This window comes from Oreochromis niloticus, linkage group LG3, assembly GCF_001858045.2.
Source record: "Oreochromis niloticus isolate F11D_XX linkage group LG3, O_niloticus_UMD_NMBU, whole genome shotgun sequence".
In the NCBI taxonomy this organism is placed as follows: domain Eukaryota; kingdom Metazoa; phylum Chordata; class Actinopteri; order Cichliformes; family Cichlidae; genus Oreochromis; species Oreochromis niloticus.
Window position 1 is genome coordinate 67,544,377 of NC_031967.2, and position 19,466 is coordinate 67,563,842.

At 41.6% G+C, this 19,466-nt stretch overlaps 1 protein-coding gene across 3 annotated transcripts; it reads right to left on the reverse strand.

Annotated features, from left to right (window-relative positions):
* Nucleotides 1-9,333: 9,333 nt before the first annotated feature.
* Nucleotides 9,334-12,728, reverse strand: LOC106097755 (putative uncharacterized transposon-derived protein F54H12.3). 3 transcript variants are annotated; one of them, XM_025905307.1, is made up of 2 exons: nucleotides 11,596-12,728; nucleotides 9,334-11,508 (listed from the first exon to the last, which is right to left on the reverse strand). In XM_025905307.1, exon 2 carries the CDS (start codon nucleotides 10,859-10,861, stop codon nucleotides 9,788-9,790), a length of 1,074 nt encoding a protein of 357 aa, XP_025761092.1. In that variant the 5' UTR covers nucleotides 10,862-11,508; nucleotides 11,596-12,728; the 3' UTR covers nucleotides 9,334-9,787. The 3 variants fall into 3 exon arrangements, with proteins under 3 accessions (XP_025761092.1, XP_025761091.1, XP_019208620.1); XM_025905306.1 differs by having other exon boundaries at nucleotides 12,282-12,727; XM_019353075.2 differs by having other exon boundaries at nucleotides 10,892-11,508; nucleotides 12,282-12,707.
* Between the last annotated feature and the right edge of the window lie 6,738 nt (nucleotides 12,729-19,466).

The window sequence follows — 19,466 nt, forward strand, 5'->3', positions numbered from 1 at the left end:
AGAAAAACCACAACCTTTGGGCAACATCGGAGAATCGGAAGAATTCTTCATCACCGGACCGCACACACCAGCGAGTGAGTGTCTGCCTAGTGATTTCAACGATGTTTTCGAGTACAGTCTATCAGATTTCAACATAAATGACATACCGCCACCAAAATGTCTCAGAAACAACAGCGATTCAGACATAGGTTTTGAAGAAGGAGGCATAACAGACTCACAAATATCGCAGCATATGATGCATACTTAAATGCAGCAAAACCCTCTACATTTGAACAGAGCCATAGTGCCTCAAAAAATGATATATTATCTTTGATCGAAGCTAAACTTAGTCAACATCAACGAGAAATAGAGGCTAAACTTAACCAGCACAACAGCAATACAGCTGAACTTGCAAGAAATACTAGCTAAAGTTAACCAAGATCGAGAAGCAGCACAGGCCAACTTGCAAGAAATAGCACGGGTTCTAACAAGTAGCCACCAGGCAATAAACGAGACCTCAGGTTTATTACGTCTCATTAATACCACCATTCTAAATAGGTGACTTTTAAAATCCACATCATGGACCCACCCTGTAAATTATTCAAGCACAATGAGGTACCTCCGCTAGGGCTAAATGGTTCGACTTTGAGGCTTTTAATCAGGCTGCTGCGCAATTAGTAACCAATTGTCAAGTTTTGCATGCAACACTTAGTAGTCTCGATGCAACCGCAGTGGTGTGTCTAATGAGCGTCCTCGTCCAACTCATTCTGAACCTATTGCTGATGATGTAACCGAAACACAGACGGAGTTTCCTGTAACCCGAATGTTACTGTTGTTACTCAGGATACCGATGAATGTGTTATTACTGAGCTTCTTTCACCCATGCTTATCAGGGGCTGATGCTACTGTATCTGTTGCTGCTGCTGCTGTTGCTGACGCATCACCACACAGCCCCTCAATGTGTAACCATACACAAACACATGCTGCTGTAGTTGAGCCCAGTTGGGTCTGGCAGTCACAGCAGCTTAGCATCAGAGAGATACCTAATTTCAATGCACGAGAGTTGCGTGAGCGCCTTGATTTTAGGGACATAAGTCTTGATGATCCAGAACAAGTGCAGAAGAGTTAGAAGCTGCCTAGCTAATGTGATAGATAGAGCAGTGGCTGGATCTCAGCAGGGTTGTGTTCTAAATGTGGTCCTCCTTGGGCCCTCGCTGGCTTCTGATGTTCAAGCTGTTTTAAATCCTGATGACCAGTATGACCCTGACCTGTTTCTCGACCAAATAGCACAAGTTATGCAAAGTAACGACGAATCTATCGGTGATGATGAATTAGAGTTTATTGTCACAGTTGCACAAAACAGTAGCGGTGGCGGGGCTCGCTTAAAACTGGCAAACATTCCTTATGATGAGATTCTCTCAAAGAAGGGTAAACTCTGTATACACCAAACAATACGCACAACAATTTGTGCTTCTCCCTTTGCATAGCACATTCATTAAACCCAACAGCCCCAGAGCATGAAAATATGCTACTGCTAAACAGTTACATGCTCAAGTAGGTCTACGCGACACACAGACAGTATCATTCTCTGATGTCTGCAAATTTGAGAAACACCTAAACATTAAGATAGTGATCTATTATCACGCAGCAGGGCGTAACGTCTGCATACTTTTTTCACACATGATGACCAAATCAAACACTGTAATGCTGTACCTACACAATGAACACTATCACCTGATTGAAAAGCCACAGCTTTTCTAGGGCAGGCTATGTGTATTTTGTTACAATACATATGATTCCGCTCTATCACAGCTGTAAACATAGATGCAACGTATGTTTCACACTCTGTCACCACCACAGAGGGCCACCGTGAAATGCCGTGACTGTAACCGCATCTGCAAATCACAACACTGTTACCAACACACAATTACCAGAATAAAAACCAACATGGTCCGTGTGACAATATGAAGCATTGCATGAGTTGCGGTGTCACATATAAAAAAGCAAAGAAATCACCACACAGATGTGTCCATCCTAAATGCGAGCACTGCCGCGAGCCTAATTAGCCGGGGACTCTGAGCATCAGTGTTTCATACAGCCTGTTGAACAACAGAAGCCTTGTGATAAATATATTTTATATGATTTTGAGACACGGTATCACAACGGTAAACATGAGGCCAACTTTGTGTGTGCGTCTGATCTGAAGGGTAACATGTTCACATATAATACATTAAATGTGTGGCTGCGTTTGTGCAGCATTCAGACGCCCGAGGTTTCGTGGGTACACATTCATAGCCCATAATGCCTCAGGCTTTGACACTATATACTTCTGGAGTACATGGTCAAGCAATGTATACACCTACCGTCACAATGAGAGGGAGCCGTGTGATTTTGATGCATGACAAGGAGTATGACAGCGGTGGATTGATTCGTTCAGCTTTTGCCCATGGGTCTTGCCAAAATACCTCTGCTTTAGGTTTTCAAGACCTGCAGAAGGGCCATTTCCCACATAGATTCAACACTAGGGATAATGAGTATTATGTCGGTCCATACCCGGATCCCTCCTTCTATGGTTATGAGCGCATGTCTGAAAGTGGTAAGGCGAGCTTCATGGAATGGTACCAGACCGCCTCACAGAACACCTTTGATTTTCAGGTTGAACTCAGACGCTACTGTGTTAACGATGTTAATGTCCTGCGTAAAGCATGTACCATATATCGTGACACTCGTTGGGTTGTACACAAGTTGATCCATTCATGCACACCACCATGGCTGCATTCAGTATGGGTGTGTATAAAACACTGTTTCTGCCTAGAGACACGCTCGCTCTCACGTATGATGGTGCATACGTTGAGCAGAATAAGACGTTTCAAACGTCTCTATTGAATGGCTTCAATATGTGTCCCACACACCAACACAGTGATAAACACGCTCTCAGAGGAGGCGAACAGAGGGTTGGGCCGTATTTTCTGGATGGTTTTGACCCCGCAGATCACACGGCTTACGAATTGCAGGATGTTTCACCACGGATGTGTTAATGCTACCCCGAGAGTGAAGTAAATCCTGTCAGCAAAGCGTCCTACGGACTGCTGCACCGTATGTTTGTGACAAAGTGGATGCACTGAAATCACAATACAGTTTGAGCGTTGTTGTGATGTGGGAGTGTGAATGGGCTGCCTTGAAGCAGACAGACCCTGCAGTTGTGCTTTCATGCATACATACAGAAGCCAGAACGCCTGAACCCCCGAGACGCCCTTTTGGCGGTCGCACAAATGCATAAAACTGTACACAAGGTAGGTGTGATGAAAAAATATTTACTACGACTTCACCAGTCTCTATCCCACGGTGCAATCTAAAAAAGATTATCCTGTAGGACACCCTCAAATCATTTACAGCAACTTTGACAAGCTAGAAAATTATTTCGGCTTTGTTAAATGCACAGTACTGCCACAAGAGGGCTTTTTCACCCCGTCCTTCCTACAGGTGCCATGGCAAACTGATGTTTCACTCTGCAGCATGTGCGCTGAAGACCAGAACCAGCACACTGCATGCGGGCACAGTGACAGTGAACGGTGTTGAAAGGCACATGGCCTATTTGAGCTTGAAAAGCTGTTGAGAAAGGATACAAGCTTGTTTCTATTGATGAGGTGTGGCATTTCCCCAACAGACCGACACATTGTTAAAGACTATGTGAAGCCTTCCTAAAACTTAAACAGGAGGCCTCGGGTATCCAGAACATGTGAAAACCCCTGAAGAACAGCAAAAGTACATAGCCGAGTATTATGAAAAGGAGGGAATAATGCTGGATCCGTCCAAATATGTGTAAATAAAGCTGTTCGAAACTGCAACAAGCGCTGCTAAACTCATTATGGGTCGTTTCAGTATGAGGTCAACATGGCATCGTCTGAGCTCATCACAGATCCGTCCAGGTTTAGTCAGCTAATGTTCAGCGATCAGTACGACGTGCGGCAGTTTGTTTCATCTCTGACGACGTCGCATGGTGCAGTGGCGCCACGCCGATGGTAGAGCATCCGCGTCAAGGACGTTAATGTCTTTGTGGGTGCCATGACCATGCACACGCCAGACTCATGTTGTATGACTTGTTAGACAGCTTGCAACACCGTGTGCTGTATTGTGATACAGACAGCGTCATTTTCACAGCACGCCCTGGCGACTGGATGCCTCCTCTAGGCCCTTTTCTGGGTGATCTCACCAGTGAATTAGCTTCTGGAGAGGGCGGTGTGGAGGATCACATAGTAGAATTTGTTTCCGGGGGGCCAAAATGCTACGCGTATCACACATCGCTGGGCAAAACACAGGTCAAATGTAAAGGTGTAACACTGAACGCACAAAACTCCAAAGTTGTCACCCACGAATCTTGAAAGGTTTAGTCCACAATTTGTATCCAATCAGGTTCAGATGCACACCTAGTGGCTGTGTCTGATAATATCAAACGCGATAAAAAGAAGCTTCATTGAAGAATGTATCCGTTGTGAAGAAGCTTAAAGTTGTCTACAACAAGCGCCGCGTGCTCCAGACTACACAACCTGCTTATGGATTTAAATTAGATCAGGGGTTTGACGCTAGGTTGCAGCACCCGTTCAGCATGGTGGTCAGCGGTCCCAGTAACTGCGGCAAGACTTTTTTGTCAAAATGTCATTGAAAATGCATCCGGGATTATTTCGCACAACATTGTTAACATTGTGTATATATACTCATGCTGGCAGCCTTTATATGACCAACTTCTTAAGATAAGAGACATAAACTTTGTTAATGGTATACCCGAACTCTGGCTGATGACACCCTTCTGCCTATAGACAAGAACAATTGTTAATTATAGACGATGTAATGAACGATGCCGCTAACAATTTAGAAGTACAAAACGTGTTCACAAAGTATGTGCATCATAGGAATTGAGTTGTATATATTGGTTCAGAATTGTTATTCAAGGAAAATCCAGTAGAACTATTCCTTGAACACTAACTACCTAATATTGTTTAAAAATCCTAGAGATAAATATCAAATCATGCTTTAGGTAGACAAATGTTCCCGGTAATACTAAATATTTTTAGAAGCGTTTAATGATGCTACATCCGCAACATACGGGTATCTTTTAATAGACTATAAAGCCAAGACCCCGGACTATTTAAGACTCAGAACAATTTACTGTCAGACCGTCCGGTTGTTTATATCCCAAAACAAAAAACTGTGAAGAGGTGAAAGGATGTCGTCACGCATGCGGAGGAATCTGTCTCTGTTGGAGTTGATATACAAGTCTCCACGGCTCTACGCAGAGTTATTATTAGCAATGCAAACTTGGATTTCATCAATGCTTGTGTGAGATAGCCTTAACGTATTGCAAGGTAACATTCCACTGACCAATCAACAGTACAAACAGCTAAAAAGAAAAATCTCTAATCAGACTGATTGCCGACAAAAAAATAAAACTTGAAAAGAGAAAGACAATCAACCAATCTGGAGGGTTTTACTGCCGTTATTAGGGGCTGCAATCCCTTTCATCACCAGTCTGATAGCAAACAGGTGAAAATGGAACATGTGCAAAAGATGTTTTGGTGCCACAGCATCAGTTGGACTCATTGAAGCAACCACCACAGCATACAGGCAACATCAGACAACAGGCTCAGAATGACTTGGACAAGGAAATGCTTCAGGTGTTGCAAGAATCAGACATAGATGTGTATGAGAAAGCTAAAAATACAGCGATATCTCCAAAGATACCTAGCACTTGTGAGACAAGGGGTCCGTGAAAGAGCGTATTGTCTTTATCCCTACCGGAGCAGCTTAACACAGAGGTGCAAACCCTCCTGCGGACACCCCTCTTGCTTATGGCGCTGAAGGTGTGAAGGATTTTATCTCAGAGAAGTTTTGACGCACATATCTAAAAGGAGTAGGAGGAATGCAGAACTCATTCTATCAGCTCTGAACCGTTCGCCAAACACTATTTCTTACAATGACAAAGGCGAAATTGTTGTCGATAAACACACTATACCGGGCTCACACATTTATGATCTGATTAAAGCCGTCACATCCACACACACACCTTCTGAAGGTTCAGACCTATAGGCTGGACAGAGTTTTAAAGGCTGTTCAGATTTAAACATACCGTTATCAGCCATATCCAATGCCGGCGTACGTAAGACCCTTGCGTTGTATAAAACAGATCATACCCTGCCTGAAGACCATGTTTTTTTAAAACATACGCCTAGAAAGAACACACCGGGCGTCTCACTGCGTGATAGTACATTAAAGAAAAAAATAAAGAATAAAAAAAATAAATTAAAGGGTGGTCCTGTCGAGTGGTTGGATTTTTGAATTCAGACTGTTTCTTATCACAACTGTAATGTTGTTGTTGTTTTTTCTGCCTAAAATATTGACTGTTTGTTGTTTTTCTACCGTAATTTTCACTAACTGTTAGATTGTTTCTTTTATTACAGTTTTTCTATTATTGTTTTTATTATTGTATAATGTTTGATTTCTTTATTACTTTATTACTACATTATACTACGTTGTTTTCTTTTATTACAGTTTTTTCTATTATTGTTTTTTATTACTCTTGAAGTCTGTATGATGTGGCCGTATAATATATATGCAACATTTTTGATAATAAATAAATACAATTGACTCGATTAAATCACGCTCTCATATCGTTTTTATTATAATCACTAGTACACATCAGTATCCTTGTTGCACACATACATAATCGCTACAGCCTGCCACAGGCTCTATGTTGTTGACAAGCGACACACCATAGCATCGTTACAAGTTAAATTAGTAGAATACATGTTAAGCAAACGTGAATAAGATACACCATTTTGTATATGAAATAAGAAAAATACACAATGTTGGCCACATGTGATGGAGAAGTCGTTCTGCACTTGTTTTCCTGAATAAAATAGTGGAACAGTTTTTAGAACAAACACCTTTATCTCTGGTGGAAAACGGTCTAGCGAGTTTCCAAAACTATCAAAAAAATAACAGCGTTTGTCTCTCGAAATATAAACAGCAAGCCAGTGTTCCCCGGGCATTGTAGATGGGTGAGTGTTTACAATAGCCATAGCAGGCAGTCTTTGAAGCTGTGCATTGGGTAGCTGATCGCTGGCTAGCACTCCTAGAAAATGTGTGTTTTATTGATAATCCTACCGATCACAGATGTTAGCTCTATAGTGTTCATGACCGTGTTTGCTGTCTCAATAGTAATCCAAGAGCACCTGTCTCATATTAGATATTTCAATGACTGAATCAAATACTGAATAACACAAGATGTTCATTGTGCGGGGTAGCGGGTTTCTGAAACGGGCTTCAAGCCTCACGTTCCCAGTTTTAATTAACGATACATTGCCTGAATGTCCTTCGTCAGCTTCCAGATGAAACAGAATAATGTATACCCGTTACCAAAGTCGTTACGCGATATGGCAAGTGCCCTGTCCTTTAAATGTCTTCCAGTGGTTTGTATCAGCTGATAGAATTCTCTGGTATACTGTTTTCTCTGAAAATTTGGCTGGAACGGTTTAGCAGGATAAGCCTGACCATCAGCGTATAAAGAAATGAATTCTACATCACAGTTTTCAAAATTAAATGGGTTACGGGTTGGACTTCCTGTAAAAGCTTCATTATCGATGAAAGTAATGATGACAAATTTAGGTATCCTGCCCATAAATAAATTGTCATTAGTTGATATTCGAGACCCTGCTGGTATGGAGAAAGTCTTTAAAGATACTCTGTCTATAGCATATTTTGCGTTTGCGTGGTGCAATGCCTTGCTGTGTGCAAGTCTGACGCTCGGTGATATACTAACTTTCTTGACAAAGAGACTGGCTGAGACAATTTTAACTCTGTACGCATTGGCATCCGCTGTCATGAGAGCAAATTCGTCTTTAGAGCGCACAAATTTCAGTGACAGGTCGATTCCATTAAGTAACAGTTTTCTTGAAAAAACAGATCTGCGTGTACAGGAGCTATCAATTCAACAATGCTGCTATTCGCTGTATATCGCCTCTGGTCACAAGGCCTTGGTTGTTCCTTCTATGGATGTGTCATTCATGTGTGATGCTGTATCCTTACAGAATAACCCTGTGCTGAACTGTGTGTCTAAAGTGTCCTTATTATAATTGATAAGACATTCTATCACACCTCTGTATGGATATGTGTTGGATGATTGACTAATGAGCGTGTGTCCCAAATTAACATCGACTTGACTAAATAAGCTGCATCCGGGATAATTAATAAATCCCACGTTAGCATCTCTAGCCAGGTTTGAGCCATCAGCGTTTGTGATTCTCGCGCGTGTGTAGATATATGTGTCATTTAGATCCAGGTAGTCTTCGCCGGACGATGAGATGTAAAACTCGATCGGGCCTCCATCGGTGATTGCCGAAACAGGAGGTATTTCAATAAACGTACTTTTCTCAATGCTGGTCTGTGTGTAGGGAACAGTAAACAGGTCCAGCTCTGTTTTTACACATTCTCCAGATTGACTGTGTAACAGCGCCATTTAGAATATGTCAAATGCTGCAGTTTTTGAACGCTTGGTTCTGGGTCTTTTCACTCCGCGTGACGGTGTCCGTTTGTTGGATCTTCTGGCTGGTTTTGTGGTTTTACGCTTTCTAGATGGTATGCGTGCTGTGGGTGGGGTTTTTGAAAAATTGGGCGTATACACATACACTCCGTTACCGTCCTGCTTAGTGTTTGTGGGCTTAGTTATGTTGGATATGACATCAGACACTATTCCTGACGCTGCGGTTTTAAGGTGGGGTTTCAGTATACCTACTCCTTTTTTAAACAACGGCACTGCAAATCTAAATAAGCTGCGGAACAATCCGCCCAGACCTGCACCATATTGCGTACTGGTCCCTATATACCCCCCCAAATCACCCCCAGCTTGAGCGACGTAATATTTAGATATCTTGTCTCGTCTGCGTTGTAGACAGCCATCCTTTCTTTTTTAAAATTGTTGTCTTATCGGGCGGAAGTGTAGCTTGACAAACACCTTACCGTATAAAAGGGTATATGCTGATTCTGATCGTCTTTCAAATCAATTTCTATGTCGTCGATTAATGTCTTTGACACAGGTGTGTAGTGTGGAGTGTCAAATTGTAAAATGGCTATGCGCCGGACATCGTCTGTGATATTTATAGCCCTTAATAGCCGCGCGTGGGCGTCACCCACAAGTTGATAATCGGCGATATCTGCATAAATAAACATGTTGTATTTTCCCCCGTATATGTCAGCAGGATGCGGAGCATATGTGTTTTTATAATGAAGCACAAATGGTTCTTCTGTTTTGAATCCTAGGATTCTGCCAGTCTCCCTCTAAATGTGAGAACGCAGCCTCTAGGCCCCATAACACCTACATAGTTACTAACGGTGTTGTATTGTGTTTTAATGTCCGCCGTGCCTGGCTGCTGTTGGCATTTCAAATTAAATTCTTTTATTATCTGCTCCACAGAGGTATAATGACCCACAGACAGCTCAATCGTTGTTACGGATAGAGCGTCATCTTTGACAGGGTTATAAATTTCTACTTGCGAATCTGCTTGTGGAAAAGACAGCCAAGTGCGCGGATACTGTATCTCTATAACAGCTACCTCATACTGATGATTCAAAACAATAGGTTTTGCTAACTTTGTTCTAAAATTAGATATCTTATTGCCTGGGTAAACATGAGCTGACGCATTTGAGAAGAGGGTCACATAAAAGCCTGCCTTGTTGTTCTTTTTATCCATCCTTCTTTACTCTGTCTCTGCACGGTGGTGAATGAATGACTGCAGAGCTGTGTCATCAGGGTTAATCACACCTCGATGATGTCTTTTTCTGGAATCCATGAATTAAAACTTGTTGGCCATCCTAACCATTTTACTAGAGCCATCTTTTTTCGGCCCACCTTTTTTCTAGCCAATATGCTTTCAATTTTAAATGCTTTGTTTTTATCAACAATCACCCGTTGTATTTCAGGCTCATAAAATGTGCCTTTCAGCACCTCTCCTGCTAGATCGGCTAGTCTGTACACTGGGGGCTGTCTCCCTATACGTTCTTTGACTGTGAAAATCTCATCGGTGTAGGTTTGTTCGTATCCTTTTCGAAACACTCCTCTCAGTTTCGATATTCGTACTGTGTCGCCAACATTAAATTTAAAACACACTTTCCTCTGAGGCTTGGTTTTGTACAGAGTGTTAAAGACCAGCTTCTCATTATCCTTATTTACCTCTGCTGGAGCCATATGGATAGATCTGTGATAAGCATTGTTATATGCCTGTGTGAGCTCGGGGATGACGTGTACATATCTCCTTGAGTTGACGGATGTTAAGTACTTCCACATTCTACCCTTGAAGCTGCGGTTGAATCTTTCAACAATACTAGATTTAACCTCACTAGCTGTTGAGAAGTGTTTGATGTTATATCGCTTCATTAGCTGTTTAAAGGTTGTATTATAAAACTCTTTGCCTTCATCTGTTTGTAGTTTCATAGGGATCCTTCCCTCAGCAAGTATATCCTGGAAAGCGGCTGCTACGGCTGGGCCCGTCTTGGTTGTGAGACATCTAACCCATGCATATTTTGAGAATACATCTATACATGTTAGCAGGTATCTAACATTATCATTATCTGTCATGTATTCAGACATATCAACCAGATCGGCTTGAAACTGTTTGTCGATTCCATTAACCAATACTCTGTTTCTGGGAAAGTGGATCCTGGCTGGTTTATGGAGTGTGTAAGTGTCGTCTCGTTCTAAATAATGTTTAACCTGTGATAATGAGGGTTTTACACCTATTGCCTCAGCGGTAGCTATACGGAGCTTGTTTAAACTGGCCAGGCCAGCCGGATGGGCCGGATCATGATAAATTTTATACAAGGTGTTTTCCATGATGCATGCAAGACACAAATGATAAAGCTGTCGGTGTTAACGCGTCTTTTTATTTCATTCACACAGACAATGAATACTGAACAGCATACATTAAACCAGGTGTCTCCCAGCCCAGTAGTTACCAATCATGCGAAGCATGGCTGGTTTAGCACGTCGGTCATAACGACTTGCTTCTAGCAACTGCACAATGTTGTCGTTAATTGCGCATACTATATGTTGTGATGATCTCAGTTCGGTCATGGTGTGTTCTGCAATTCTGCTGAATTGTGTTCCAGTCCCATCGACTGTGTAGGAGCGCACAAACAGGCGTATGGCGGGGATGAATCGGTCTGTCTTGAGCCTTATCATCACATCGTCGTAGTAGATGTCAAAGAAATACTCGGGCAATTCGAGCAAGCAGCTGTGTTGCACCTGACTGGGGTGAGATATTTGACATCCGTAGCATGTATCCTGTAGAAACTCGTTTAGCGCCAACATCAGCAGATGGTGGGTTGCAAGCTTGATGTCGATAATGGTTTCCTCAAACAGCCCCGATCCTGTAGGATCCTGCAGCAGCAGCTGTGGAGAGGGGGGTGGAGATGGTGGGGTCTGGATTAACAGCGATGGGGGTGGTGAGTCTGTGAGGTCCCACGGCTGCGTGTCTCGCTCTGAAAATGGGAACAATAAAAATGTTATATTTAGTTGCTTAGATACACACACACGCACACACACACACACACATATATTTAACCTACCATTTGGTTTATTTAGTTGTCGGACGGCCTTATGATTTTAGGTTTGCACAGGGTAGAAGGCAAGCCAGTCTTCGAGCAAGTCGCAAAATCATCAAAAACAAGCCGTTTTCTAATACCCTCGTACGCAGTGTTGAGTCTATCTCTCTTGATGGCGTCGTCAACCTTGCTAAACATATGCAGCATAGCTCTCCAGTCGCACCACTGTATAAAAAACATATCCTTAAACCATGTAGCGCGCTCTTCTATGCTCAGAGGGTAAGGATTTAACCTCCAGTTTTCAACCCCTCTGGCCGCTATAAAACTTTCCCTGTCATCACATACACTGAGAAAAATAAAGTCGTCGGGGCTACGGTTGAAACGATCAGCCTCGACCCTGTAAAGCTCAGGGCCTGTTGGACTGTTCCACTGGGAAACATACAGCATCTCTGGGAAGCCCACATTGTCCAAGTCCGCACAAACAACAGTGCGAAAGAGTTTCCAGTTTCTAGTAGACATGCGTTGTGACTCCCCCCAAAACACTCCCTCGCCACAATCTACACGAAGTATAACTGCTCCGTTGGTATATTTAACGGTATACACATACCCGTTACTGCCTCGATATTCTAACTTAAATTCAGTCCCGTCTACGACGTTTTCACAGCGTTGCTTTTTGCGGTGAGGGCCCCGGCATACGCCTGTAGACGTACCTAGAGCTTCTGTTGCTTGGGCGATGTCCAGGCTGCTAGTCATGGTTGATACAGATGTCATCCTGCACTCCTTAGTTAGTTAGTTAGAGGTGTTCTTTAGGTTGCGCTGTTGATGTTCCAAATGGTGAAAGAGACCGTTTTTATATGTATTGGTGCAGTCCTCTAGGAGGTGTCGTTACCGCCCCTTGGGGTTGGGCTTGTTTCAGGTGCCCTCTGTGATGCAGAGATAAGGTGTAAACAAAAGATGATGCCATGTTTGGAGGATGGTCAGTACAAAGTGTAATGGCGTGATAAAAGCTATAGTGGCTCCGATGGACCTGGCACCGACGGACCTCTGACATAAGATAAAGGAGACTGTTTGTATTGAAAACTATGGCAGTACAATTGAGATGCTCTTGATAAGGATGGCCTCTTCTGCTGACTGTAGGGGGGTCTAACTGTTGCAGAATTAAGAATCCCTGTTTATTTCTAAAGGAATGCCTGCTGTTTGTGGTATTCTGTTTGAAACTAATAGCCTGTGTGTGTGAATATGTGTTTTTAGAAGGTGGAAAAAACTTTCTGTTTAAAAAACTATTAGCCTCTGTGTGTTTCAGAGCCCTAAAGAAAAAGAAAAATACCCCTAAAACTAGTTAAATTAAATGCTGTGTGTGAATATGTGTTTTTAGAAGGTGGAAAAACTTTCTGTTTAAAAACTATTAGCCTCTGTGTGTTTCAGAGCCCTAAAGAAAAAGAAAAATACCCCTAAAACTAACTAAATTAAAAGTAAAATGCTCTCAAGGCCATATGTAAAGTAGTGAGGAAAAATACAGGGTGTTTGATTAGGGTGTTTTTATATAGGTGGAAAAACTTTCTGTTTAAAAACTATTAGCCTCTGTGTGTTTCAGAGCCCTAAAGAAAAATACCCCTAAACTAGTTAAATTAAATCATCTATGTCTAAATAACAGAACTCCGAGACCTATACAATCCTTTAAAAAAAGAGTTTAATTAAAACACATAATGGTTTCATTAAATAAAACGCTATTAAACACATGTAAACATATGATCTCTGAACTCGCAAGTCCGTTCACGCGCAAAGTCCGTTCACGCGCAAGGTCCGTTCGCGCGCACATGGACGCGGAGGGGGATAGGGGAGGGGGGTGTGGGGGTAGGGGTGGGGGGGGGGGGGGGGGGGGCAAAAAGCTGTAGGTATATTACTACTCACATTATATTGTATGACATCATATCCTCTTTCACATTAGAGCCACAACAGGACCCACTAGAACATGGGAACAAGTAAAAGTGAAATATAAGAATATTCTACAGAATGGTAATATTTATCACTTATATTGCTTTTAGTCTATGACAAGAGACCCTGAAATAATTTGTTTGTTTGTTTATAACAGCAACCAAGAAAAGGGCAGAGCACATAAAGACAGGTGGTGGTCCTGCACCCCCTCGTCACACCCCTTTTTGTACTGTGACATTTATTGACATTGTGGGTTTTTTGTGTGTAGTTTGACATAACACTCCATCACTTTTACCTGTTCCCATGCAAGGGGTGACTGAAGCATGCACAGTAAGTATATACAGTACAGTAAGTGTGTATATATATATATATATATATATATATATATATATATATATATATATATATATATATATATATATATATATATATAGAGGGAGAGAGAGAGAGAGAGAGAGAGAGAGAGAGAGAAAATAGTACCCTCACGGGAGAATCGATATCTCTCTATGAGCACACCGTCGCGCTGAGCTAAAGGATCCTGTCTATCCCGCAATATACGCTAAATTCTGTAAACTCTCCTTATCAATCTTGCACCTTCCTTGCTTGCGTACAAACGGACAGGACATGGCTGCGACAGACTTCCCAAATCCACCTTCACTTTTATAGCCGTGGTCTCTCATCTTGATTGCACGTAGTAATTTACTATTACTACTCTAAAATATGAATTACATCTGACATGATCTACTACATGTAATAGAATGATTAATAGTACATTTCCCTTTTTTTTGGAAATGACCTGTATGTATCTGTATGAAATCAATAAAAGAATCAAATACATTATCTTTAGTTACATTGATAATATTTATTTATGGTAAAACAGTGGAGAAATATCGCTCTTGCTTTCATATAACTGCAGCAGACATACCTGAGTGGCCGCGATCTAATCCTGTTTACATAAAGTAAACCTGCTCCCGAGCAGGTTTACGCTTACGGATCTGTTGCTATGACAGCAAGTCCCAGATGAGCTTCGGAGAACCGAACGATCCAAGATCACGCGAAATCGTCAACATTCAAATCCGGCTAACTTGCTTAGCGAGGTACGAAGAACAGGCCCCTGGTTGCTTCTTTTGCAGGATGTGGTGCAAAAGAGTCAAAGCAGCTCAATCACCTGCTTATGAGCTCCTGGAGCAAACCAATGTCCCAGGCTACGGGAGTGTGGTTAAGGTGTTTTAATGGATATAGAAGTGGTTGAAGCTTATAGGTTATTGAGTTATTTATAGGACTTGTTATAAATCTAATTATGTCTATGATGTGTTACATTGGGGTTGGATGTTTTCTCATGGGGAGGTTTATGTTGTCATTTGGTTTGCTGACCCCCAGACTTGGGCTATTCCAGGTGAGTATAAAAGGCAAGCCATTTGCTGTTAGAGGGGTTGCTGGGTTTGCTGTGTGTTGGTGTTTCAACATGTGTTCTCTTTAATAATGTCTTTCATTTGGACACGTTTTACTCCAGTCTTGTGCCATTTTATTGGAAGTGACCCTTGACCTCTGGCCAAAACTGACAATAATGATAGTTTAAATCCACATAAAAGGTTATATGTGATAAATATGTGATGTTATATGTGTAACCCTATCCACAAACATCTTTGTGGTGATCTTGAGGATTTTCAGAGGTTGCAAACATAATTTTACATCTCAACAATTCTGAGGATCACCCAGAAGGTTGCATAAAAGTTTCTGGGGTAAAGGGCACGAGGAATACTCGATGACCTTCTGCAGAGACCTGACTGGAGCAGCAGAAAGCAATAAACAGAAATAACAACTGAAAAGCTAACAGTTCCTCAAAGTAGTACTGAAGGCCAAAGTAAAGACATCACATTTTAGTCCTTGATTTCAGTGCTGCGTTCAACATATTGATCATTACATTTTAATTCAACAGCTTCATGACTTAGTTGGTTTAACATCTTAGGTTATTGATGGGCTGTCCTCTTATCTGCACTAATGCTGCAGAAATGTTTATGTTTCAATTAGCAGACATATTTAATCAGGGGTTGGCTGTAGCTCAGGAGGTAGAGCAGGTCATCTGCTGATTGGAAGGTTGGTGGTTTGACCCTTGACTCCCCCAGTCTGCATGCCAAACATCCTTGCGCAAGGTACTAACCCCAAGCTGCTCTCTGATGCAACCATCTGAGTGTGAGTGTTAGTTAGAAAGAACATAAAAGCATAGAAAACATGTTAAATCCATTTAGTCCTTGATATGTAAGTTTATTTGTATTGTGTTCAGAAAATGGGGACGGCAGAAGGAAGTTTTATTTTAAGCATCGGTTTGCTCGAACCACACAAAGGCAAATGTGTCCAACAGTCATGGGCATAAGAAACTGGAATTCTCTCAGTGATCATCTTAAGTGTTGTACAAATGTTTCTCAATTTAAAATCTGCTATAAGAATAAAATGATAAACCAATATGAAGAAGTTGAAAACAACAAATTTGTTTGTAGAAAAAATTATCCTTTCAGTTTGATATTTAGTGGTATTGCTCATTGTTGAGTATATTGTTCTGTTTGTTTTGTTTTGTTATGTGCAGAATATTGTCAGAGTGTAACTTTGGTTGCCTACTTGTATCATCAGATAGGGGGCAGGTGTCAATAAGAATTTATTCTTCTTCCTGCTCCTTTTCATGCATGGAAACAGTGTTACTTTAATTGAAAGGAAGGTTGTGTATAGGAAATGAATTACTGCTGTACCATGTGTGAAACAATAAATAAATAAATATTATAGCTCCACTAGTACCAACTCAGGTCTTTTTTACCTGCACGAGAAGGTAATACCTGGTACTAGGGATGCAACGATACCAATTTTTTCAAACCGATCCGATACCGATACTTGGATCTGAGTACTTGCCGATACCGAGTACAAAATCCGATACTTCTACCACACACAAGTTAAACTTAACCAGTAGTAAAGAAACGACCCCAGACAATTCTTTAACACAAACGAAACGTTCACTGAACGTAAGGGCAGAGACAAATACTGTACAACACATCCCTTTTTTAAACTCAAATGATATTCCAATTCCTTAACCAAATGAAATACACTGTATAAATGAAATAATTCCCTTTCAAATTATATTAAACAACCCAACTTATGTTATCACCTTTTGGTAAGTGACTCACTAATATACACTCCAAAACACGTTATATAACTCCACTAAACATACAATATTCACACATGGGCCCCACACACACTCACATTCACACTTGTTGCAGGCCTGTTTGCTGCTCACGCCGGACGATGGAGAAAAATCCTCTTCTCCCCAGTAAGAGCACAAAAGTCTGACTTACAGTTCCGTTGCTCGGTAGGTCGCCGTTCACCAGTCCCACACTAAATCCACTCCCTGCGGACCCGATGCTGTCTCTGCTACAGCACGTTAGCCAGTCACTGTCCAGCTCTCCGACAGTCCTGCCTCCGTGGGGCAACCAAGGAGTCCGGGCTAGCCTTTAGCCTCGGCGGTCATGGCTGGAAACACAGTTTTCCACGGTGGTGCGACCATGAAACAAAAAGTCACTTCACCCACACTCTGTTGCGAAGCTCTCACACGGTCAGCTTTCTAGTCACACACTCTTTTGTGCTGGTTAACCTCAGTAAAACTAGCCGAGTCTCTCACTTTGGTTCAGCTAACCTCGTGCATCTCTCCATGCCGTTCTCTTCTGTGAACTGTGAACACCTTATGTGGCGTTCAAGTCCATGGGAATTATGAGTATCTACTCCCAAATTCCCATCCGGGCTACATTAGTATCGGTTCATGGTATCGGTTGACTTTTACGAGTACGAGTACGCACACATTTTACAGTATCGGCCCCGATACCCGATACCAGTATCGGGATCGGTGCATCCCTAGCTGGTACCCGTTACATTTTTTAAGTTCCTATTTGGCCGGGTTTCCAAGCAATTTGAGGCAATAAGAAAATGTGACATCTACAGACTGCATGCTACTGATGGGCTAGTCAGTGGAGTCACTCGATTCGAGTCTGAGAGGGTTTCCTATTAAAACTTCCTCTGATGATACAGCGTCTGTTCACAAACTAATGAGCTGGTTGTCTGAAAACATTTTGGAACTGAAAAGAGACAAGACAGAAATATTTGTTGTTGGTCCAAAAAGTCTGAGACAGAAAATGTGGTCATATTTATTAACTCTGACTCTGAATCTAAGTCAGTCACAGTGTTTAGAATGATAATTCTCTCTCGTTAAGGGTCTCAAACCTGCTTTCTGTGACTTTAAAAAGAAGATCTACAATATATAATTCATCAGTTTTGGTGAGAGAAAACCTGGGATTTGATTAGGATGTTATTGAGCACTGATTACCAGGTATCTGCGTCTGTGTGATGCTCTCATACAGTCTGTGGATGAGCCTTTTTTGTCCCGCAGTTTTAGAAATATGACGGTCTGAATGCTTTGCTGTGCCAAGAAGCATTATGGACTCACTGCAGGCTCCTGTTCTTAATCTTTTTGTTTTATTTATGTATTTTATCATTATTCAATTCATTATCATAGAGTTAAAGGTGGCTTTATGGTTGCATGTGTTGATAACCAAGCTGCTAGCATCAGCTGATTACTGAGCACTGTCATCCAAATATGGTCGCTTCTGGGTTTTTTGGGGGGGGTTTTTTTGGTTTTTTTTGGTTTTTTGGGGGGGGTTTTTTTTGGTTTTTTGGGGTTTTTTTTTGACAGTCTACTGAATGTTTTCCATATTTATATTTATATCTTTCTTTGAGTGTTGTAGAATATATTCAGTTACAGTTGCTGCACTTTTCACTGCAGAGGAATACAATAACTTCAAAACACTTCCTGCTCCACTCTGTTAGTTTTCCAGAATAATTCCTGATGACCACAAATAGTTTCTTTTCTTGTGTTCACTCAGTGTCTGCACAGAGAAACAAGGTGAACACTTCATGGTTCCTCTTTGCTCTTCTCTGACCGCTTTCTTTCTGTCTGTGCTGCTATCTCAGTCGTGTTGACATATTTCCTGTCTCTCCTCTTCCTGTTGTCAGACCAAGGATGCATCTAAAAACTGCAGTTCAGTAGCTCTCGAGGACTGGGATTGGGCACCCCTGTATTAGAACAACAGTTTGAAACACAGGAATGTACAGTGGCTTGCAAAAGTATTCGGCCCCCTTGAACTTTTCCACATTTTGTCACATTACAGCCACAAACATGAATCAATTTTATTGGAATTCCATGTGAAAGACCAATACAAAGTGGTGTACACGTGAGAAGTGGAACAAAAATCATACATGACTCCAAACATTTTTTACAAATAAATAACTGCAAAGTGCCCGGTATGCCCGATGGCCACTCCAGCTATGGCTGCTCCGAAGTTGTGCAATGATCTGCCCTTCAATGTTAGCCATGTTGGCCTCATTGCTTTCTGAATTTAAAACGCTTCTTAAAGCACGTTTATGTGCTGATGCCTTTGGCACTCCTTTAAGAGGGTGGCTCTATTTTATATGATTTAACATACATTTGTGAACCCTGCTTTATGTTAAAGTGCTTTATAAGTAAAGGTGTTATGGTATGAGTCTGACAACACTGATGAGAACATGTCGGCTTTCTTCCTTGTGGTTAGTGTATCAGTCTGCACTGAAAGAAGATGGCGGCTTTGCTTTTAGCACAGACACCTCACAGTTCTATCCTTTCACTGATTGGCTCACAGCAAAGATGCTAAGAGGAGAAACTGTGAGCAACAGTTTATAAAAAATCACCACTTACTGTGTGTGTGATGCATCATTACAAATACTGTTTAAACACAGCAGTAAGTGTATAAAAATGTGTCAACCAGACAACCAGACTAGATCTTCTTTTTCTTCTGAACACAAAATATTTAAGAATTAAACTCTGATAAGACATTTTCACATAAATGAACTCAGGTGCTGTACCAAGGCCCAAAATCATGTTAAATGAC